Raw genomic sequence first — 25,262 nt, forward strand, 5'->3', positions numbered from 1 at the left:
GAGTTTTCACAGTGGGAGTTTCCCTGCATGAGACAATTACAGGGCTGGCCTCCCCCCAATATAGATAAGATAGATTTATGCACAGACACAATTCCAATTCCAGTGCTTACGGTTTAACTTCACCTAGAAAATCACTGATTTAACTTTTTAATAGTTTGAAATCAAGCCAGAAATAGCCAGAGGAAAGAGAGAGAGAGAGAGAGAGAAAGAGAGAGAGAGAGAGAGAAAGCTAAGATGGAGATGTTTTTCTTATTAATGGTAAAAAGGGGAAAGAATCTTCTCTTTGAATTTGCACACAATTTGAAATCATTCCGAAAGTGGAAGTAGCATTCTGTTCAGCTGACAATGCAATTTGGAGAACTTAAACTACAATTGCCATTTAAGAATTAATAACTGATTGGCCAACTATAACAGCATACATACACACACACACACACACACACACATATACATATATATCATGCCAGATTCCCCCATCCCAGCATATAGATATCAGAATGAGGATAAATACATATTTGCATATATCCATAGGTATACAATATGGTGCACATGTAGACATGTATGTAAATGCACATGTAGACACATCACATATATTTGCATTCATTTTAATGACCGTTAATGCTTTTCTGCTTTGCCAGGTTATATGATTATTATGTATCTATATGTATCTATATGTATCTATATCTAGGTATTCAAAAACTGTAAGATAGTATAAACGCAAGCATATATGTATTATTTGTAAGGAAATAGCCCTCAGAATGCATACACATGCGTGTACAACGTATATACACGCACATCTGCAACGGCTTATATGATGCCCAATATTCCCCAAATCTTGCTTTTTCACTAAGCATTGCTTGCACAAAGCACTCTCCAGGTCCACGCGGAAACCACATGGTGTATCTACATCATTTTAAAACTCTCAGGCAAGCTGCCTACTGCAACATGGCTCACATGCTCATTCTGAACTCCTATCTACTGCTTGTAACAAATCCATCGGGCAAAATCACTCCCTTTCAATCAGTCTGGGCATCCGATTTTTAAAAAATTATAAAAGCTACGGACCCTCCCCCTCTACCATTTAGGATCAGAAGGGGGGAAGGGAGTAGGGTAGGGGTGGTCGGTGGCGTAGGTGGAAGTGTTTCCATCCTGGGTGGGAGGCTGGGATCAGAGCCAAAGACAGCCTTCCTTACAGGACAGGTCTAAGCAGCGCCTCCTCCTTTGTTCTTTCTCCCTCTGATGCTGCATCTGCTTTTCTATTCTCCAGCCCCGGCCGCCTGTGGGAAATTTGCTGGTTTGCTTTTTTTTTTTTTTTTTTTTTTTTTAACTAAGTTGGATTCTTTTCCTTTTCGGTTCCATCTTGTTCCCCTAGCCGATACCGCCGGTTCTACCGACACCCCCTCCAACTCCTCCCCCGGGAGACGTGGGGGCGGGGGCGGGATTAGTCGAGGTGAGGGGCTCTTCACCTAGGTAGCCTATCCTAGATCTGTACTGCCCCGGAGTCCAGGGGCGCGCGCCAGCATTTTTTTGCTCAAAATGGTCAATAGAGACGAGACTGATCCTCCTCTCTCCCAGTCCATCCCAATCCGGGGATGCGGAAGGATGGGGCTCCCTGGGGACTGGGTTCCTCTCTGGACCTCTCGTAGTCTGGGCCGTTGTCCCCCCTCACCCCGGGAAGAGGAAGGTGGATTGCAAAAGCGAAACTTGGGCAAAACGGCGACCGCCTCTCCAGCTCACGCACTTTGGGGGTGCCCAGCTCTCTCGGCCGGCCCGGTTTTGCATTCCACTCCAGACCACCCGAACTCCATCGTGCGTGTGTGTGTGTGTGTGTGTGTGTGCGCGTGTGTTGCCCTGCTTCACAGATTCACCGTGTGTCCCACTCCCGCCCCATCCCTCTCTCTCTCTCTCTCTCCCTCTCCCTCTCCCTCTCCCTCTCCCAGGCCTCAGCACGGCCGGCCGGCTCTGGCCCCTTATATAGCTCTCTAAAAATAGCTCGCCTTACACCGCCTTGTAAGGCAGAAGGGAGATCAAGCTTGCTCCAATCCCCAGACCCCTTGGCTGCCAAGCTCCGCCCCAGGTCCCGTCTCTCTGCCCCCGATTGGTCCTCAGTGACTTCATGAGCCCCCCCCTTCGTTTACCTTACATGGTCACACGTTGCTTTAATGGACGCTTTCTTCCAAGATCCCACGACTGCGCGGAGAGGCGTGAGGAGGGAGGGAGCTTGGGGAGGGGGAAGAGGAGCAGCAGCAGGAGAAGGAGGAGGGGAAAGAAAGGGAGGGGGGGGAGGACTACAAACTAGCAGGGATGGGGTGGGGGGTGGGGAGGGAAGGGGGGGGAAGCGATCGCGAGAAAAAAAAAATGCAACCTCCCAAAATAAAGAGCAAAGATTGCATTAGGAGCGAACAGCAATGCAGAAATAGATGGCAGCTTCGTGTCAGTGAGTTTGCATCCCCCTTCCTGGTCCACGAGCTGGAGTGATTAGAGCCCTGGAAGGGAATTATTGCATTTACTACAGTGGAGAAGTACCCCTTTCCTGGCAGCCGTTTCCACTGTACATGTTGGATGCCTCTCTCCATCCTCTTTCACTCTCTCTTCTCTCATCTCCTCTCTCCCTTTCTCCTCCGCATTGATTTTTTTTTAAGTGTGACTGAAACGAAACAAAAAAAACCAAAAGGGACCCTGGATTTATGCCTTTTTTGGGGGGTGAGACAAACAAACAAATAGACAAACAAACAAACAAAACTGTGGAAGGGGGAGGGTTTCTCCTCCTGCTTTGCCCAGCAGCAGCAGCAGCATGGACGTGTTGGCTAGTTATAGTATATTCCAGGAGCTGCAACTTGTCCACGACACCGGCTACTTCTCAGCTTTGCCATCCCTGGAGGAGAACTGGCAGCAGGTGAATGATTTAAATTACTTGTGTAAATCTTGTAGCGGCGAGACGCTGGGGCTGCGTTGGTGCGGGCTTTGGGGTTTTTAAGGGTTGTTTTTTTTTAAGGTTTTTATTTCCTTTCCTTTTTTTTTTTTTTTTTTTTTTTTTTTTTTTTTTTTTTTTTTTTTTTGCGTGTGTGTGTGTGTGTGTGTTTGTTGTTTAAAATGTTTCCTGAAACATACATACTCTAACCTTAGCCCCTTTCCCCCTCCCCCTCCCCTCTACCCCCCCATTTGCCAAACAGAGCAGTCGGGTCAGAGCTGTCTGTATTCAATCATAAACACACATCCTTACACTCGTAGCCTTGCAGACCATTCCGTTGTAGAGATCCGCTTAACTTCTCGGTTTAGGGTTGGGATGGTTGATTTGATAGCGATATATCTATAGAGATATGTGCATGTATTGGATTATAGATATTACTTATCCCTGCTTAGTAACTTAAGTCAGGTTGATCGCTTTCAGCTGATTTTGACAACTGGCAGGTGGTAGAAAAGGGATCGGAGAGGTATTTTCAGCTAATTAATATGTGTCCATAAAACAAACAATAAAAAGCTTCATTCCGGGGTATTGAAAGGGTGTACAAGGAGAAAGCAGAGAACCAGTAACAAAAGACACTAAGCAATATCCATGAGTGGGACACGAAAGTGCATTTGTTTTAGATTTATAATGTATTTTCAGCTTCCGCCCCCATGGAGTCAAATGCCTTTAGAAGAGAAGGGGGGAGGGGGGGGAAGCAACCCAGTCCCCTTCAGCTACTGTTTGTTGTTCTCATTCCTGAGAACCCTTTGGTTCGTGCTGGCAGTCACACATCGCTTAGAAAGGGGTGTGGTGTGTTTTTGTGTGTTTTATTTTATCTTATTTAGAATAGGAGCTTTGAGAAACTGATACAATGCTCGAGGAGACCCCGCCACCAGATTTTCAGGTGGTCTGGAGGAGGAAAAAGTGGGGTTGATTTCTAGTTTTCCTTAGACCATTCAGTACTACAGTACAATCTAAGTCTGTGAGAAGTAGATAAAGAAACTGTCAGTAGAAAGTGTGGATAGCTAAAAATCCTGGTTCTGCCGGGCTCCAACCCTTTTGAGATTGAGGGTGGGGGTGGGGGAATCTTTCAGGGAAGACTATGATCCTGGCTCAATTTGCACGATTTACCCCAACATGTGTGTGACTAGAGGTCAGCAAATTCAAGAATAGGATCCACATTTTTTTTCCTGTTGACAATATTAACTTATAGTCCCTTCTCAAGAATCCACTTTGCCATTGGTAATAGACGTGAGAGGAACAGCATGTGGCTGCTAGGGTAACTTCGAAGCTCTATGACAGCAGCTTGTTAAGACTAATGAACTGCTGGATTTCCTCTTTGCAGGGATATAGAACAGTATTTGCCAGCATTAAGCCGATGTGGAAGTTACTTCTCTACTAAGTGAGCTTTTTGCACAAGGAGCATGTATGGGGATGATTCTCTTTGATTGTACCATTGTTACCTAGCTCAGCAGTGATTAGACAGTAGGAGCTTTCCTCAAGGTTTTGGCCTCCCTTCTCTCTGTGTGTATCAGTGTACACACATATATGCATGCCAGTGTGACTATTCTGTCAGATATATTTTATTTTACCTCTCTGTGACAGTAATGAATATGTTTTCACACATTATTAAGGTTTAATTTATAACTGGCTGTCATAAGACATTTATTAAATGCATTTTCTCCCTCTGTCAATAATATCTGGTTTAAAAAAGACTCATTCCCTCCCCCCAATTTTTTTTAATTTTCCAACAAGCTAATTAAATTGAAAAACATGATATAATCTCACAATTAAAAAAAAAAAGGAAAGCTTTTATTCCACCAGATTAGTAATGTTGAACCAGTTGTATATTAACCACAGTCTAGACAAGTTCAAGGGAAGGCAATCTCGATCATCTACCTAGCATGTCTATATAAGATTTGTTGGTACAGTCCTATGGAAGAAAAGTGTGTTGTATTTGTTACAGCATTGCATGATGATTAATCGTGCAACTTTGTTGTATTTGAAGTTTTCATAGTAATAATGTTGGAGCCCAAGGCAGTTTCTGAGTAAAGCTTGCTTTTTTCACTCTTTAGTAGCTAGCAGCCTTAGAGTGTGTGAAAACAAACAATCCAAACATACTTGGCTTGACTGTGTGATGAAAAGTATTAGATCCATTGTTCCTCATAGTCGCTCCTACCCTCTTCCTCTTTGCCCTCCCCACCAATGTCTCTTAATTGGGTTTCTGATAACAGGAAACAGACTCTCCTCTAGTTTTGATACAAACCCTGAACCCCTAACTTTTTACTTCTTTACCAGGGTACTGTAAGCACATGGTTGGAAGCCAGAGTTAGATTTAACTTGTGGAAGAGTGCTTATAATAAATAAAGCATCATTCTCCTAGTATTTCGGTTTTGTGCCTTGTAGGCTCAACTAAGTCATATAAATGTGGCTCTAACCTATAAAGGGGTACTTATACTACTGATTTTAGTGTATATTGCATTTTAAGATTTGCAGTTTTTGTCCCCTGTATTATGATGTCCATTTATTAATTTTACTTATATATTACATATGAAGAATTGCAAAGTTTATATTCCTTCTATTATTATTCTTATTACAAATGAGCTAACTCAGACTATAAAATGTATCCTTTAGGATATTGATACAGGATTTGAACTCAGGTCTCTTGATTCCAGATCACAAAAGATACAACCTTAAACTCCTTTAGCTTTTCATATTGTCTGGTCTTCTGCCTTATTGCTTCTTAATGAAATGTACCAAAGGCAGTTGTACGGAACTGTTGAACCCAGATAACCATTCAGGTTTTGAAATTTTGAATACTGATTGCTCAGAAGAGCTCAAAGGTATTACTAAATACTGACAACAGCACCATTGCTCTCCACCCCCATTCTCTACTCCCCTTTTGGAAAAAAAAAAAAAAACAAAACACAAGAAAAACTCTTTTGCCATCACCTGCAAATAAAGCTGGGCAAGAGGAAGCTTCCTTGTGACATGAGTTAGGCTGTTAAATGGTTAAATTTAGAGGTTAAATGGAGGTAATTATTAGATGGTATTCTTACTCAGATACTGAGAAAGGTAACCAGTCTTAAAGAAAACCTAAACCAAAGGAGGAAACCCAAATAATCAGATTTAATTTCAAGAGAAAATAGGGGTTACATTTTCAAAGCAAGAATAGCTCTGTCTTTGAGGATTGAATCTGGACTCTTGTTATCTCCACATTTTGTTTCATGCTGATAATATGGAGTAATTTTTCTGCTTAATCTTTAGTGATTAACATCAATGTGTTAACACTGTGTTAACATCAATGATGGACATGCACACCATCAGGATAAGAATTTTGACACTGGCTTTTCAGGCAAGGGAGTCTGCCATGAAGGGATCCAAATCTAGAAAACATTATCTATTGACTTTCCTATAATTGAAAATAAAAATGAATCCTCCACTTTAGCTATTAACTGTTCCTAGTCTCAGCACAGTTAGGATCGCAGTCCAAGTAACAGCATCTCTCTCCGTCATGTAACGGTAAATTACACTGTGCACATGTGGTCTATTATTTTGTGGAATTTAGCTGACACACAACTCTTAAGGTCCCCAAAGTAGGTTTCTGAAAACTTGCAAGAAAATTTCCAATAACTCTCCGAAAAAGCAGGGGAAAGGCAAAGGTAGGGAGAGTGCTGCTGTGGATTTGAGGGTCCTGTTCCAGTTTTTGGAAAGAAGGTAGATCTTTCATCTTCCTTGTCAGTAGGGATGGTGATTTTTCTGGACCTAGCCTCCACTTCCAAGATGAAAAATGACTTATAGTTTTAGCTCATGGGGGCACTTCTTTCAGAGATTGTTTTTTTTTTCCCCAAAGCTGAAAATCTGAACACCAAGATTTATCCTTGGTCTATCTGTATTGTTTCATTGTGGAAGGAGAAGCAGAGGAAAGGACATAATAATGTTCTGTAAGTCCTATATGAAACCAGTTTTGCTTCATGCCATTAGGAGCATGGCATGTTTATTTGAAAACCATTTTGAAATTCTGTTAGTTGTTAATGCTGATTCATAATTGGCAGATGGGGTCAGTTTCAGGCCTCTTTTCTACTTGGAGAAAATTTTCCACTGCTACTGGAAACAAATAAATAAATCAGAGCATTCCTTTTCCCTTCCCCCATGCTTCATTGTTTTAGACTAATGGCATACTTGGCTACTGTAAGAACTAAAGCATCCTAATAATATTGCAGTTTCATCTTAGTTCCAGCCACCCTGAAACACTTTTTAGAAGGGCCTCTGGTACAAGGTGTCTCTAGGGGACAACCTGCAGAAATGGTTCCCTTCCAAGAACAGTCTGTAGAAAAAGAGACTTGATTTGGCTTTTGAGCCATGCTCCTTCTTGCCCTACACAACAAGGAAAGCTGCCTTCTCTGGGCCCTAAAAGCCAAGTGCTGTCACAAAAAAAGGACAAAGCAAGCTCAAGTCTCCCCATCTTCAGTTTTGCCTTGGTCCCCAATTTGTAAAAAAAAAAAAAAAACCAAACTAACCCTTTTTTATGAATTATAATTCTTGGCAACAGCATTGGCTGGGTGAATTTGTAGACACAAAGGAGCCTTGCAAACCACACTGAAAGCATAAAATATCTAGTGCTTGTTTTGTGTGTGATTCGTGTGGTCTTTAGATACAGTAAATGTATCTCTTCATTTGAAGCAGAGTGGCTATATCTTTTTTAAAAATAGAAATATCTCTCTTACCTAGATTTCTCTTTTTAAAAATATATCTGTGTTAGTAATGAGAGTCCTTGGTCATAGGGAGGATTTAGTATTTGGTCTTTTTAAAATTTAACAGATGTATCAAAATTCTCTTTTAGATGCTATAGTAGCATCTTTAAAGCAAACAGTTCACCTCATTATAAAACACCGAAAGGGAAATCTAGACTGAACAATAGTATAGATTCCTTCTAATAAAAGAGAATTTTGAACCCCAATGTCACCCTCTCCTCCTAATTATTAATTATTAATAATCCAGCCCAACTTTTGGGGGAATGAGAAGGATTATTAGGTTGTTAAGAAAAGTGCATATGGAAGAAAATTCTCACTTTTGGTAATTAATAATTGGGAGACATTGTTCCCATCTTTATTGTCAGGAGAAAGAAGATACCATCCTTTTGACTTTTTTTTTTATCCTAGAGGAGAGGATGACATTGGGGTTCCATCCATTTAAAAGACAGAAAAGAAGATGTAGTATGACAGCTTTACTCTGAAATGATTTATATGTGTATGTCAGGGGCCTTAGGCATTCAAGTGTAAGATTGTTATGTTATTGTTGTTATTGTTATTATTATCATTATCAATTCCCTGCTTAGACCATATCTCTGAACCATAGGGAACTTTTAGTAGTAGCTCTGTCTTCTCTATCTCCAGATCCCTTTTTATCCAGAGAATTGAATTGTCGCTCTATATTTTTTACTCTCTGTATACCTGGGAAATGGTCATTACTGAGTCCTCCTTCAGTCTCCTTCCACGGTAACTTATATCTACTGCTGGACAGAAAAGAGTTCATTCTATTCTGTTTGTCCTAGTTGGTATATACTGACATCTTTAACTGCTCTTATAGCAAAGGTAGTCACTAAATGACCCCTGCCTCTCTAATTTTACTCATTAAGGATGATCTTCTTTCTTCTTCTTCTTTTCTCTTCTTCTTGTCTTCTTCTTCTTTTCTCTTCTTCTTCTAATTCTTCTTCTTCTTCTTTTTCCTCTTCTTCTTCTCCTTCCTTCCTTCCTTCCTTCCTTCCTTCCTTCCTTCCTTCCTTCCTTCCTTCCTTCCTTCCTTCCTTCCTTCCTTCCTTCCTTCTTTCCTTCTCCTTCTCCTCCTGCTCATTTTCCTTCTCCTTCTTCATGTAAGTTTTTGTTTTAGAGTGTACTATTCTGATGCAAACTGTTTTGGTGCTTTTATTATAACTTTGTTCATTGTACGTGTGTGTGTGTGTGTGTGTGTGTGTGTGTGTGTGTGTATGTGTGTGGATAGGTAGGGCAGGAGTTTGCTGAAAATTTAGGACAGCTCCTCATCTTAAATAGCTTTGATTTGGAATGGGATTTATTTCATCTCTATACACTTCTGCTTTCTTTCCAGAATTCATCAGCGCCTTTGCTTCAATTTAAGCTTGATAGAGTTGGTAGTCAGACAGGAGGAATGCTTCCTTCTTATAGTGTATTAACTATTAAGCTTATGTTAGATTTGGGGAGGGAATAAAGTCGCTGCAGCTAATCTTTTTTCATCTTGCTATATTCACACATATTGTCATTAGGGTAAATGTTCATCCTTGAAAACATACATACTCACTTGAGAAGAATTCCTTGTGAACGTCACAACATTGGTCTTCTTAAAGAGTCACACTCAGGGTAGAAATTCACTGCTAATGTAAGCTTTTTAATCAAGGTATGTGTGATCCAGTGTTCTTGCTTCCTGTTTGGGGGCCTGTTTATCCACAGAATTGCCTTCATAGAATGTGGGTTCTTCTTGCTTTTCGTGTGTGTGTGTGTGTGTGTGTGTGTGTCTCCTAAGAACTTTACCCTTTATTTAGATTTCTGAATGGCAATCCACTATGTATGGGTGCTATAACTATTGGTTAGTGATAAAGATTAGTCTCTTGATTAAATATCAAAACCCTGGATGCAGCTGTGGTTTGTATGGTGATAATTTTGCCTATTTGATGTGATAAAGATATCTTTTAATACTTGTTTAAAAATATTCTTGCTTTATGTTGAAATCAGGGAATCTTTAAGACTAGTATTTGACACCAATTAATTATTGAATGAAAACTGTTCTACCTGCAATATAATTGGCGTCTAGATGTGGTTACAAAGTGTTACAGCTTAGTCAAGTCTGCAACAGATTAGCCATGGGGCACTGCAGGTGCAGTTTCTAATAGGCACCTTTCAAGATCTCCTTAGAATAGTTAAAGCTGGTAAGAGTGTTACAAATATTCATACATAGTATGATTTGTACATTGTATAATCTCCTTGGCCACACCAGACCAGGAAATAGCCCTCTTTCAGAAGTGGTTAGAGCTGGCAATTTGCCTGCCATCTGTCACTAAATATACAGGATTTGTCAAAAATCCCTTTGTAGCATGTTGAGAGTCAAGTCCTTGTGCATAAGGAGCCTGACTTGGAAGCCAAAGGTAGGAGAATCAATAGAATTTTGAATCTGGAAGGGACCTTAATATAATTTAACCACCTTATTTGCCACATGAAGAAACTGAGTTCCAGAGAAAGGAAGTACCTTGATTAAGGTCATGGTAGCTAAGCAGTCGAAGAGTAAGATCTAGAACCTAGGTGTTCCCAGTTCCCAGATCAAAGTCCACTTTTTTATATGGAGTATGATTCAGAATTGCTCTTAATTTTTCTTGTTCCTTTTATTTTTCATTTAAAGGAGGTGATTTCCTTGATGTTTAATATAAAGATGCAAAAAAATTCTTGAGAATTAGTTACATAATTTTTAAAAAATTAATGTTACCTAGAAGAATAGATAGGTCTAGTACAGTAAGTAATCACCACCATGTGAGTAATATGGAATTGTGTATGAGGGAGAAATACTTGGAAATGTGGGTGGGGGAGAATTTGGGTTGGGGGTGGCTCTGGATAGAAGATAGAGCTGGTGTTTTACATAGAAAGCTTCAATCCAGAAAATGCTTTGTCTTTGACCTGCTTGCAGCAGAGCTTGCAGCTCTAACAGAAATCCACGTGCCAGTTCATGAAAACCTTTTGTGAAGTGTTTCTAAACTCTTGAGTAGGTTGGAGGAGTGGCAAGGCTCTGCTGTTTAAATGTTCAAAATGGGGGGGGGGGAATCTAACCTCCCAATTTCACTATATTTTGCAGCAATCAACAAAGAAGAGAAAGCTCCAGCTCTCTTTGTTAATAAGACAGTTTTAGGGGCTGGAAATGATGCAGTATTGGTTCATGTAGTCATTTATCCCTTGGGAGAAGCAGTTAGTTTCCTGGATTTAGGTGACAGAACAGTTCTCCTTCCTCCTTTCTCCAGATTTGTTAGGATCAATAAGATCCAAACAATGGGATTTTGTCTAATTGTATAAAGAGTGAAAAGAAGGTGAACATTTTTGCAGGTATCCATCTCATACAAGAGATCTTGTGAATAACTTGCTGTTTAGAATAAGGGAGCTTCTGAAGGGCCCGAGGGCCTTTGACTTAGTCCATTGGTTAAAAGGAACTATCCAAATAGGATTAAATCAGTTTTTTGATTTGCTTTCACCCAGAAGAGTTAAAGGTAGATCTCTTTGTCCCTTATTTCCTAATAAGGGTGCCCAGAGGTTTGCTTAACCTGATCAAATTCCATTTCTGGCACCCATGTGTTGTTCGGAATTGCATTCCTATCCTGACTTGGTTCAGATAATTCATTCTTTGGGCACTCAGCCCTGGTTTTTCATGTTCCCAAGACTGCTTTGAGGTTTTAAAGTAATGGACTTCTATATAGATATTTGTCAGATGGTGGCCGATCTGCATCTCCATATTCCTATAAGCTGTACTTATTTGAAAGCAGGCTGAGCTTGAAGAAGTTTTCCTTCTAATATAAAGAAAACAAAGCCACTGAGAGGGATTTAAAATGGGGCTATTTTCAGATAAAATAGGTTCAGACATTGAAGAAAATATTGGAATATTTTTTACCCTTCTCCTTTTTTCTTAACTGATGCTGTCTATCCAAACACATAGGATCATAGATTTAGATATAGGTGGAAGAGACATTGAAAATCTTCTGATCTAAATCCTTCACTTTACTTCTGAAGAAACTGAGACCTAAAGAGATTAATTGATTTGTCCATGGCTACGAAGGTAGAAAGTGACAAAGTGAGGTCTGAGCTCCAGATCTAATGTCTCCCTTTCTATATATATTTGTATCTGCCTCTATCTTCCTGCCACTCTCCCCTTTTCTCCCTCTTTTTTTTCTCTTTCCATCTCTCTTGGTCTCTTCCTCTCTTTCCCCCTTTTTAAGAGATTTTTTTTTTGTATGGTTGGCAAGGGAAAACATTGTGAGGGAGTGCTTAATATTAAATAATGCTTTTTGGGAAGATCACGAGAGCAATAAAAATTGCAATTATCCATGGCTAAATTATCCTATTGGGTATATTTCTTCACCAGTGACCTCTACTCTAATTGTAGGGAACTTTCACTCACCTTTCAGCAAGGTTAGCTGAGATTAAATAGAGAGTGGTCTTGGTATTGGCACCTAGTTTGAAGGATGGGTGATTGTGGCTGGCATGGAAGGGAGTAGGAGCAGGGGCTTTTATTAAATCTTTTCACTTTCTACTTTTTAATCTGTCATCTTTGTTCCTATTTACAATCCATAGCCACTGCCTTGAGTAATTTCTGTGTAATTCATCTGAGTAATAATGGTGTAACTGACTAAAACTAGATCATGGAATTTGTATTCTTAGGTTGGTATGATAACAAGAACTTTAATTTATATAGCACTTTACTATTTATAAAGCACTTCCCTCACAACAGTCCAATTTTTGTTATCTCCCATTTTAAAGATATAAAAACTGAGGTGTCCTGAGATTGTTCTTGCCGAATAACACATGTGAAAGCCAAAAATTGAACTCTTGTCCTTCAGATTCCAAATCTTGCATTCTTTCTGCTATCTCAGATTGTCTCTACATATCTAACTCTTTAAGAATGCATATGAACTCTGGGGCAAGATCAGCCTGCTAGCTCAAAGCTTTGTTTTTGTTTGTTACTATGAGGGAATATTAAACATTCTTAGCATGCCCTTCTCCTGAAGGGCTCAGAAAGCTTTACTCAGTTCCTGTTCATTAACACGTCTTCCCTGTAATTAGGGAGGAGGAAGGAATTCCAGTGTTAACCTTTCACAGGTAACAAGATTGAGATAGAGGAAGAATAATTTTTTTTTAAGGTTATATAGCAGATTATAAGCAGAGCCAGTCCAATATAGAATTCAGCCTCTCAGCCCAATCATCTTTCTATCTGGAATATATATTCCATTTTTAAAGTACAGTGTGTGTGTGTGTGTGTGTGTGTGAGAGAGAGAAAGAGACAGAGACAGAGAGAAAGGGGTGGGTGGGAGTTAGTGCAATGTAATGTCTTGAGTACTAGATTTGGAATAGAAACTTCAGATTTACATCTTGTCCCTGATACTTACTGGCTGTGTAGCCATGATCAGAACAGAAGATCAGGTCTAGTGCTAGAAAGGACTACATCTGATTCAACCACTAAATGCTACCTAGTCTAACAATTTAACTTCTCTGGACCTTAGTTTCTTAATTTTTAAAATGAGGAGAGTGCTTGAAATATCTATTTCACAGGGTTGTTCAGAGTCTCAAATGTGATAATATATGTACAACATTTTGCCAACTTTAAAACACTATATATTTTGGTAATTCATGTATTATTATTATTGTCCAACTCTGTTGCTTCATCAAAAGGCGAAAATGACTGTGGGCTCTTTTTGGTTATGTCAGTAGATTCAAAGCTCTGATCATGTCTTACCAAGCTGGAAAATTTTCAGACACAGGCTTTGGGATTTCCTTTCATATGAGGTCATGTTCGAAAAGAAAATCTCACCCAGAGATTTTCATTACCTGACAATGAACTTTTTGGCTTTTGCAGTTCATGGTTCCATTGACTCAGGTGTGTTAGGAATACCCACGTTGATGAAATTATATCTCTTAAAGCAGATGGTACCATCATTGAAAAATCTCAGAGCCTCTTCTAACCATGAGCAGTCTCATGAGACTGGAGGAGTTTCTGTGGCTCTGGGAGGGAGCAGATTGTTGGGGTGAGAGCATGACTTTATTATTTTCTTTATCACAGTAAACTGTGATGAAGTAACTTCTCATACTTTTCTTGGGCTCGAGAGGAGAACAGCAATGGTCTTGTTGCCCCTGGAATCTCAGTCTGGATTTGATATCGGGCTTGGTCTACAGAAGGTACATTTCTGTTTCTTTTGAGCTTTAGTGATTACTAACTCTATTTTTCCAATGTGAAAATGATTTCTTTCTCTTTTTTTTTTCTCCTTTAGAGTCAGAATTAAGCATAGCTACCATAATGTAGTGCTGGTTACTACACCTGCTATTTCTGCCATACCTGATGACTGAGCTTATATTGGCTTATGAGAGTGAATAAGGTTTTATGAGATCTATAAATATCTTGGATAGGATTTTTATTTCATTTTCCCCCCTTCAAATAAGACATAATGGAAGCACTCACATACACAAGGAATATTCTTTCCATGATAAAATGGGGAGTTGTAGAATTGGCCTCTGAAAAGCAATAATTTGATATGGTTTTTCATGTTTGGAGTGTATTGGGGGGGGCGGGGAAGAAATACATACACTACCATAAAACCAAAAGATGATTTCCAGGTATTTAGGGCTGATCACACCACCTACTGAGAGATTTATTTTATGTTCTGAGATGCTGGTCCTGAAGTTGTACTTATTCCTTAGCTCAGTATGTTTTGTATTTTCATAGCTTTAGAGAAAATAAGAGAAGGAAAATCCCCGTTGCTTCAAGAAGGTTCCATGAAATATCCTTTCCCTTCCTTTGTCTGCTCTAGTTTCAAATGTCCCAAGAGAGTATGCGCTCATGCTTCCCTTGGATTAACTGACTCCTTCCCTGGGAAGATTTCTCATGCTAATGTATCTCATGGTTAACATTCCACCTCCCTACCACAACCCTCCCACCCCAGAATTTAGTATTTAAAAAAATTCAGGCTTATTCCACTTCTTTCAGCCATTTCCAATATTAGGAGGCTTTTGTTCTTAACTTGTTACTTAAGAGGTATATAGTTTGGAGCCCTGGATTCTTAACCCATATATACATACACACACACTTGTGTGTGTGTGTGTGTGTGTTTGTGTGTGTGTGTGTGTGTGTGTGTGTATTCTCCCCCCCTTCCCCCACTTTTCCCTCAAAATCTGCATGATATTTTTAGAGTTTTATCAGCCATGCCTATAAAACAGTAGTAGCATGCCCTACATGATACATACAGTCAACAATGTGATGAGAATGTTGTTCATCACTTTGGGCTAGATTTCCACCAGAAAAATTTTGTATAACTCAAAAACTTCAGGGTGTTTAGTTAATTTTGAGATTCTAATTTTACTTTCTATTGTCAAATTGAAGTTTAATAATCCCTAATCTCTCCTCATAAATTTGTCTAGACTATGACATCACATTGACTCATTTTTTTTCCCCAATTCAAGCCTTTATCAAGCAAATACTGTGTTCTAAGGGCAGTGTTAGGCTCCCATATACAAAGACAAAAAAGACAACAATTTCCACCCTCAAGAAAGCTTCCATTCTAGTGGGTCTTTAACTTTCACTTATACCTTGTTTACTTTAAATTAAAAAAAAAAGCAAGATAGGTGAGGAGCAACTTGGTAGAGTAGGATTGAGAGCTGACTTTTAAGTCAAATTGAGTTTAGTTCAGGTGCTGCATCTGACACACATTGGTTGCGTTACTTTGAGCAAGTCATGTATCTCTCACTGTTCTAGCCAACTCTTTAAAGACTATAAGTTTCAGAAAAGACATTAATCTGTACTGGTGGAGTTTCTTCACTTGGAAATCCTCTATGTGAATGAAATCACAGTCCTTAAGTGAGGAGGTGGTTTAATAGCCCAAGAATTGGACTATTAAGATTTTTTTAAAAAATGGTTCTCAGTGTGGTGTAGTTGAAAGTATGGGCATATACCTCTGATTGGCAGTTTGATCTGGATTGCAGATCTGATTCTATAACTAACTGAATTCAATAAAAACATGGTAACCCTTCACTTTTTTTTTACATAAAACTGTGCTTGCTAGTTAGTGCAGAAGACAATATTAAGTAGTTTTCTGCTTATTTATAAATCTTTTGGGGGTGGAGAGAGGTGAGATAGATGCAAATAATCATAATCCAAAGTCCAACACCATCTTGTACAAAGATGCTACATGATTTATAGAGAAAGGAAGGACTGAAGGTGTTTTCTTGTAGGAGTGAATGTAGGCAGTCAGGTGTGTCTTCAAAGAAATGTTGGCATCTGTAATAGGATTTAGAATGGGGATACAATAAAAAGCCTAGTTTGGGGGCAGGGGATTTGGGTTCTGTGACAATTTCTATAAGCCACTTAATCTCCTTAGCCTCAGTTTCCTCACCTGTAATATGAACAGATTGGACTACTTGACTTTTTAGTTTCCTTCCATCTCTAGATCTATGATTATATTTCCCTCCCTGAAAGGGGAAAGGATATTCTAGGTAGTGAATAGGTGAGAAAGTATAAAAGCACAAGGAATTATCAGTGATGACTGGGTTGTGATTTTTGGCAAATTATTTAACTTCTGCCACATCTCATTTTGCTATCTGTAAAATGAGAGTATTGGACTAAAGGATCTTGAACTTCTTTCTCTAAGTTAGGACAATTATATTGGCTTTTTGCTATTTTCTCTTGAAATTGGTTTGATTTCTCCAGTTAGCCCTAAGCCTCCATGATTTACTTTCCTGATTTCTCCTTCTCGAATGTCTTTGTCTGGGATTCATTTTTATGAAATAATTTCCAAATTGGATCTCACATTTTCCTAGTCATCCAGGCTCTGTTGTAGATCATAGAAATCTGGGATGGAAAAGACCATCTGGTTCATCCCCCTGCCTGGGCTGAGCAGTTGCTCTAATAATGTTCATTCCTTATTGGTATTTGCAACATTTTCCAATTTGGAATCAGACACTGAGTTTCCTTAGCAGGCAGTCTCTTCTTGGTCATAAGTGGGTGTTAAATGGGACAAGACCTAACAATAATCTCCCTAGTCTATTAGACATCTCTGCAACTAAAGAGAGGGCCAGTTGTCACTGTTCTTTCTGCCAGATTTTAGACCTTGTGACTGTGTCACTATTTGAGGATATATGATAGAGGTGGGTGGGTAAAAGCAACTTCCTTTGTAGTCAAGTGTTTGCCCAGATAAAGGATATAACCTCCTCTGGGCTTCTTTCATTTGGTAGAAGAGAACTTTGTGCAGATTTTTACTAAGCTCTTTTCCATCTCTACAGATGCTTCATTTTTGAAGAGCTGTTTTACATGACTTAGTCTACAAGATCATATCTTAATGTGGGAAAACTTCAGGAACCTATAATTACTTTCTTTCTTTCTTTCTTTCTTTTTTTTTTTTTTTTTTTTTGGATATTGAAGACTCCTGTTTTTAGACCTTTGTCATGATGGTTTCTCAAACTTTCTCACTGATGTATATTGCGTTCATTTCCCAATATTCTTAGATTTCTATTCTCCATTAGGCATTTTGGTATTTTGTTTGTATTGGCTATCCATTATAAATCTTACCAAACATTTATTAAGCACCTTCCCATACTGTTTATACAATATTGTACTTGGCGCTGGTGAATATATAATGTTTAGATAATATAAGGTCTCTGCCCTTCAGATGTTTGCAGTAGAAGAGAAAGAAGATGAACACAATATTTAATAGACACGATTATATCTTTATAGCAAAGAATTAGATAACAAAGTGCTACATAATATTTAAGAAAGAAGGTGCTTATTGAGTAGATCAAGGAAGTCTTCTGGAAGAAGGTGGCATTTGAAATGGGTAAGATGAATAGGAATTTAACAGGGAGAGCTTGGGAGGGTACCCTCTTTAGACTTACTAGGTAGTCATTTTAGAGTTATTATCATTTTTTTCCTCTTTTGGAAATTAATCACTTAAAATACTTATTTGCTTTTGATGTACTACTTGAGATGCTCAGGAAAGTTCATTGGACAATTCCTGAAATGTTAAAAATTATTTGATTGTTGTCAACTTAATGGAAACCTGAACATATTTTCATTCTCTTTTTATATTTATAGCTGTCCAAAGTAATTCTTTCCTCTGACTTGTGCATATTTTTAGTTGTTTTTTTTTTAGTGATCATTTTACAATATGTTAAATTACAAGATGAAATAAACATTCTTTGTAGAAGAAAGGGGAAAAAAACCACAGGTTACTTATTTTCATGCCCAAATATATCTCTTTGTTCCAATATTCAACTATTGTATCCTTGGTTTCTTTGTTTCTCTCCCCCTACTCACAGAAGCTAAGAACAAAGGATCATAGTATTTGGTTCTAGAAAGAACTTTAGGGATAATCTTGTCCTACCCTGTCATTTTGAAGTTGAGGAAACGGGGTCCATTAAAGTCAAGTTTCATTTTAGATGTAGAGATGGACAAGTCAATTTGATTTGGATCTTTATTTTTAAAGCCATTTTAAAACCTCCATAGATCCCAGTTCCCACAATTTTTTTAATTGCCTGAATTTCATTCTTCTTACAGTTTTTTTATCCTTAAGATTCATAGATTCTATAAAAGTATAGAATCTATAGATTATAGAAATATGAGATTCATAGACTTAAAATTGGAAAGGAACTTGGACATCATATAGTCCAATTCCTTCATTTTATAGCCAAGAAGTTAGTTCAAAGTTCACCTACTTAATTCTTTCTGGTTCGTCTCAATAAAGTTGTCCCTTCAGCTTAGTACTGAAAAAATTTCAAACTATTTTTACAAATGGAGGACTTTAATTAAGTATTCTTTAGATCGTGTTTTATTTTTGGTTCCTTAAAAATTGTCTTTAAGTAATTGGATTTTATTAAAAATAATCTTTGTAGTGCCTCCTTATAAGGAATTAATTAGGAAATTTCTGTGATCAAACCTAATATTATCTACCAGAAGTGATGTAAAATATGAAATATAAATAGATTCCTTACAGGGAACATTAACATTTTTGATGTTGTATTGTATTTTTATTTATTTTATTAAACATTACCCAATTACATTTTAATCTGGTTCAGGATGCCCTTTGGAGTTTTGTAGACCTCATGTGCTGTGAGTTTGATACCTTTGACACCTAGTGTCCAAAAATTCACAGTAATCGAAAAGGATCAAGGCTTTTGCTGTTGCTATAGTGGCTTTAGTCCCTTGGTATTTCTTTAGCTAGGCCACACGTACAGCCCTTGATTTCTTAATATAGTGTTGTCCCTGGAATACCAAGGCCCCAAATCCTTGAACAAGAGGTTTACAAATGACTCCTCTGAAGCTGGTGCTGCTCAGAAATACCCTTTCTTCTTGCTGGAATGTTGGACTGTGTTTTTGTGCTACCCAGGAACTCCGCCTTCCTCTGTATTGGAGATTGGACCTCAGAAACCTTCAGCATTCAGGTCATGTGATTCCCCTTTTTAGTGCTGCTATCTCTCAGATGGAATTTGTACCATTGCTTTTTTTTCAGGCCAGGACCACAACATGGGGTCTAGGATATCTCCTGTTCATCTTCTAGAGAGAACTCATTTCATTCCCATATGCTTCTGCCTCAAGGCAGCCATTAGTAGCTCTTGGAGGAGTGACAGTATTTGTTGAATTGAACTATTCATTTCTTGATGTTGAAGGTTTTATTAGAAAGCATAGGCTTTGTAAAAAAAAAAAAAAAATCACATTTATAGTCCTACTACATAGACAAAAGCTTTAGTTCAGACATAGGTAGAGTAAATTTTGGCTCCCATGTCCATTCATTCTTGTTTCCCTCTTTGTTTCTGGATCTTTCTGACCTGTAGTAACCAAAAGTAACAGTCCCTGTTGGTGTGCTGTGAAGTTATGTATTAGATATTTATGGACCAGCAAAATAGAATGGGCAGCTTCTTGCTAAGCACATTTGGCCAAGCCTGGAGTGTAGGCACCAGAAGCTAACTTCCCCCATGCTGGTTTAACATCTCTGCTAAATCAAGGTAGTGATAAGTGCTTAAAGAAATTAAGCTTCAATTTGACAATAGAAAGTAAAGTTAGAATGTCAAAATTAACTAAACACCCTGAAGTTTTTGAGTTATACAAACTTTTTCTGGTGGAAGAAAGGAGACAACACAACTGCATTTAGACAAAATGGCAGATTTTCTGTTTTAAATTACCTTTCATTATTCTCTCTGGAGGATCCTAAACACATATCTCCATACACACAAACATATATACACATACCCACATATATGCACACACCCATAGTCACATAGGAACCTTGCGTCATAGAAGAGAGACTGTACATCAATCTTTTGTTTATTTTTAGCAAATCAATATGCCAAAAGCAGGAGAGAGAGGCAGTAATAATAATTATTAACTCATGCATTTACACACAGCATTTTACCCATTTACAAAGCTCATTGAAAAGCTTTGTGAAGTGAGTGGTGCAAGGATTATTTCATTTTGCAAAATTCAGGTCAAGTCTGTCATCATTTTTAAGCAGCTGGGCACTGTGCTAAGTGCTAGAAATACAAACACACAAAAAAGAAACAATTTTTGCCCTTAAAAAACTTTCATTCTACTAGGAAAGTACAATGTATACACACATGTTTAAATGCAAAATATAGCCAGAGTAATTTAAAGGGTAAGAGATTGGAAGAGATTTGGGTAAACTGAGGCTGAAAGAGGTTAAGAGATTTGGCTAATGATTATAAGGCTATTACGTTTTGGAGTTAAGCAAAGCCTCTGCCTCAATTTCATGGTAGTAAGGAGTTCATAAGGAAAAGTCTCTGCTTTGTCATTAACTAAAGAGAACAGATCTCATACTTTTAGTGATTCATATCATAAGATTGTAGACTGCTAGCTGAGAGTGAATGAGGAAACTGAGACCCAGATAGTTTGAGACTTAAAAAATCACATAGGTATTGACAGATTTGGGATTAGAACTCGAGTACTCTGAATCCATTTCACTCTGCCTTGGTGCTTACTTTGAATTTTTAAAAAATCATATTTTAGGAACTAAGACTTTAGATGGAAATCCTAAAAGGCTAGAGATAGGAAACCTCTAAAGCCAAATTTGCTAAAGGTTTGTACTTTCCTTAATTAGTATTCAGACTACCCTCTACCTGAATATCCACCTAAAGCACCAGTTTAGGCTTGTAGTGAGTGATTTGATAAGTGCAGTGCTTGCAGCAATATGTAGGGAGATCCAGAAATATAATCTGGCACCATTACAAAGTTAGTCAATCCATTATTGCCATTGCTTCCACTTTTGCCCTCTTTCTCCAAACTTCTAGGAAGAAATCCTAATAAGTTGTAAGATGTTGAATACCTGAGTTATTTTTCTTTTTGACTCTACTGTCCTGCTTACTGACAACTACATAGTAATTACCTACTGTATTCCTTAAATGGAATTGAATGTACTTGGCACCAGCATCTCTGCCAGTTTCTTTGAAATTTGTTGGGTTATACCTCTGATTTTATGCTTCAGATGGAAATTTCTATCTGGAGCAGAAAATATGGTCAAGTCAGGGATATATAGGCAGGTCATGGTTCCCAGTTATTAGGACTGGAGTCATGTACTTATGCAAGGAATTGCATTTTTTATTATTATTATAATGTTTTATTGACAGAACATATGCCTGGGTAATTTTTTACATTATCCCTTGCACTCACTTCTGTTCAGACTTTTCCCTTCCCTCACTCCACCCCCTCCCCTAGATGGCAGGTAGTCTTATACATGTTAAATATGTCACAGTATATCCTAGATACAATATGTGTGCAGAACCAAACAGTTCTTTTGTGGCACAGGAAGAATTGGATTCAGAAGGTAAAAATAACCTGGGAAGAGAAACAAAAATGCAAACAGTTTACACTCATTTCCCAGTGTTCTTTCTTTGGGTGTAGCTGCTTCTGTCCATCATTGATCAATTGAAATTGAGTTAGATCTTCTCTTAGTCGAAGAAATCCATTTCCTTCAGAATACATTCTCATACAGTATCGTTGTTGAGGTATATAATGATTTCCTGGTTCTGCGCATTTCACTCAGCATCAGTTCATGTAAGTCTTTCCAAGCTTCTCTGTATTCGTCCTGCTGGTTATTTCTTACAGAACAACAATATTCCATAACATTCATATACCACAATTTACCAACCATTCTCCAATTGATGGGCATCCATTCATTTTCCAGTTTCTAGCCACTACAAAAAGGGCTGCCACAAACATTTTGGCACATACAGGTCCTTTTCCCTTCTTTAGTATTTTTTTGGGGGATATATAAGCCTAGTAGTAGCACTGCTGGATCAAAGGATATACACAGTTTGATAACTTTTGGGGCATAATTCCAGATTGATCTCCAGAATGGTTGGATTCGTTCACAACTCCACGAACAATGCATCAGTGTTCCAGTTTTCCTGCATCCCCTACAACGGAATTGCATTTCTTTATGTTGGAAAATTATGACATCTCTGTGTTCCTATTTACAAGAAACTTTGAAAATTTTTATATGCCATGAGGAATGGAATTTTCTGGCATGTGTGTTTATAAAAAGGCACACTAAATACACACACACACACACACACACACACACACACACACACACATTCCCTTGTGGCATCCCATGGCATTTGCACACTTTGCTGAGCCTTGGTTTTAGTTTTCTCAATCAACTATGCAGTATGATTCCAACAATAAGACACTTGCTGCCATGAATTAGATCTCCATTAAATACATGGTTAGCCAAGCTTTGCCCTATAAGATTCGCAACCAGTTCTCAAAAGTAAACACATTTTTATTTTAAGAGGACACAAACTATTTAAAAATAACTGTTTAAGAACTGACTTTAAAAGAAGCAATAGCTTTGATCAAACTCTTGGGTTCCAAGTCCCTTTGGCTGAGTGATGTGATTTATTGCAGCCAATAGCTTTATTTGAAAACTCTGTTTTATTGCTAACAAAAAAGCATACAATAAAAGCACTTTGAGACAGGCCTTAAGTTAAAACCATTGCAGACAGCTGACTTTGGAAACAGTGGGGGCAAGAGCTGCTGATGTTATTGTTGTACACATCTTTTCCAAGTGCTTTGTCAACAATAATTAGCTGCCGTCTTGCCTTCCCTTCTTTTCTCCTTCCCTCCTCCCCTCTCTCCCTCCCTCTCTCTCCCTCTCTCCCTTCCTCCCTTTTTCTCTCCTTCCCTCCCTCCTTCCCTCCCTCCCTCCTTCCCTCCCTCCTTTCTTCCCTCCCTCCTCCCCTGCCTCCCTTCCTCTTTTCCTGCCTCCCTCTCTCCCTGCCTCCTTCTCTCCCCCCTCCCTCCCTCCCTGCCTCCCTTCCTCCCTTTCTCCCTTCCTCCCTCCCTCCCTCCCTCCCTTTCTCCCTCCTTCCTTCCTTCCTTCCTTCCCCTCCCTCCTTCCCTCCCTCCCTCCTTCCTTCCTTCCTTTCTTCCCTCCTTCCCTCCTTCCTTTCTTCCCTCCTTCCCTCCCTCCTCCCTCCCTCCCTCCCTCCCTCCCTCCCTCCCTTCCTTCCCTTCCTTCCTTCCTTCCTTCCTTCCTTCTTCCTTCCTTCCTTCCTTCCTTCCTTCCTTCCTTCCTTCCTTCTTTATAATAAGGGGAGAGGGAATTGACCACAATGTCCCTGGCTACTTGAGTGGGAGTACAAGTTAAATTAGTAAAGGAAAAAAAGACTTTGGAAGCTATGAGTCCTGTAGGGGAAGAAAGAGTTTTCCACAAGGAACATGAAAGCACCCTTTGTAGGCCAAGTAATCTGAAAGAACTCCTTCACCTTTTTTGGTGTATCGTGGACTCATTTGGAATCTAGTGAAGTTTATGTATTGAAATAAAAAAAAACTATTATATTGAAATACAGTTACCAAAGTATTAAAAGTTCCAAGACCATTTGAAATCTATGCACATGTTCTTTACCAGCCCTTGGACATTGGGTTAAGAACCCTTTGTATACTAGAGAGTGGCAAAGAAGGAAAAAGAACTGTTTTTAAAATTTTGGAAGACGGCAGGTGTGCTTGGTGAAACCTACCTCAGATAAGCAAAAATAAACAGAGTTGACAGAGTAGTAGGTTTAGCTAAATGATACAATTGTTAGACAAAATCTCTTCTTTCCTATTATCATCTGGCAAAGGAAAAATGCTTTAATTCCTCAGTATGGCTGGGGCAGCATCATCTGTCTACTTCCTGTTTGATCAAACTGTATTAGACTACTCATTTGTTTTCAAGGCCTGAGAGTCTTTGACTCAGTCCTTTGTTGAATGTCCAAATGAATTATATATTTACAATCTGGCAAGTATGGAAAACCCCAGGATATGATCACTAGGTTCAGTATTGAATCAGTTCTGAATTTACTATGGTATTAAGAAACTTTTATAGGGAACTTGTCCGACTCTCTTGTTAGACTTTTGGATTTCCTCTACCTACTTTTTGAGCATTTCTTTAAGCCATTCTTAAAATATGAATTTGTCCCCTTCTAGTCCTGACAAGCTGCTTCATAGCTCTCCTCCAGTCTTCCTGAAAATCTTCCTAGAAATCTTTTCTTTGTCATCTAAAGGCAGCCCTGAAATGGACTTGACATTTCTAGATGCTGAGGATATTTTCAGCTTTTGGCCACCTGTCTTTTTCTTTTGATTACTGACCCAGTGTTCTTGGGCTTTATATCTTTACCTTTCTATCCCTCCAGCTGGAGTCTTAAGCCTGCTGTGCCCAAAAAAAAAAAAAAAAAAAAAAAAAATTAAAGCCAAATGCTATAATCCAGGTTACAATCTGCCTATTGTTGGTATTCAATAGATGTCATTTATGTTAATACTTTAAAAAAAGCAACCCAAAACCTGAGCATCACTAATAGGATCATAATAACATCTACTCCCATTTGCAAAGTGGGCATACTGAGGAGACTACACAGATCCCCTGCTTGATTTTTCCAAGGTCACACAGCAAACTGGTAGCATGCTGATTTAGACTGAATTTCATCCTTAAGGCAGCATTTCCTTTCTAATAGAAAACAATATAACCTGACAAAGCTGGTGACACATGAAAGCTATGGCTAGTCAGAGATCATCAATCTTTTCCATGTGTTGCGTTTTGCAGTTGTTGCTTTTTTCCCCTTAATCACAGGATATATGAAGTTTTATTTCTTATGCATGCAAGTCTGTCCACTGGACTGAGTGTGTAGAAATAGTCTCTAATTGGCAGGTTTGAGTAAGACCAAAAAATAAGTTGGCCCTTCTTGATTTCTTCTAACTATGAGTGATCTTTCCCTCCTGAAATTGTTGTGATTTACTTTCTTGGGTACGAACTGTATTCTTCTAATAGAAGGCAAGCTCTGTGAGGTTTGGGGCTCTCTTAGGTCATGTCTTTGTATCCCTATCTCTTCGTCTTGCACATAGAAGCAGAAGAGTGTTGGTAAATATTGAACAACCAGGTTTCCAGGGGTGGGGGGGGGGGAGGAAACAAACTGCTATGTATATGATACATTTTAAGTTTAATCTGCATTATTAATATTTTCTCCTTTCTCAATTGTAGACAATCAACAAAACAATAAATCCAGCAGGGATTTGTAGCATTTTT

General features: G+C 38.6%; 1 protein-coding gene and 1 long non-coding RNA gene across 5 annotated transcripts in view; one reads left to right on the top strand and one right to left on the bottom strand.

The window, feature by feature from the left end:
• Window positions 1–2,245, bottom strand: part of LOC116422237 — a 44,445-nt gene extending 42,200 nt beyond the window's left edge. Inside the window, exon 1 of the long non-coding RNA XR_004232801.1 lies at window positions 2,139–2,245. This is a non-coding gene — a long non-coding RNA (uncharacterized LOC116422237). The remainder of the gene's footprint in view (window positions 1–2,138) is intronic.
• Window positions 2,246–2,323: 78 nt separating this feature from the next.
• Window positions 2,324–25,262, top strand: part of KLF7 (Kruppel like factor 7) — a 98,630-nt gene continuing 75,691 nt past the window's right edge. For 3 of the 4 annotated variants that reach the window (XM_031958204.1, XM_031958205.1, XM_031958207.1), the window contains exon 1: window positions 2,324–2,896. In XM_031958204.1, coding sequence (XP_031814064.1) covers window positions 2,795–2,896 — 102 coding nt within the window. In that variant the 5' untranslated portion in view covers window positions 2,324–2,794. Of the gene's footprint in view, window positions 2,897–13,306; window positions 13,885–25,262 lie in introns of those variants that run through there. The other variant, XM_031958206.1, reaches the window with a different exon arrangement.

This window comes from Sarcophilus harrisii, chromosome 3 (assembly GCF_902635505.1).
Source record: "Sarcophilus harrisii chromosome 3, mSarHar1.11, whole genome shotgun sequence".
NCBI lineage: Eukaryota > Metazoa > Chordata > Mammalia > Dasyuromorphia > Dasyuridae > Sarcophilus > Sarcophilus harrisii.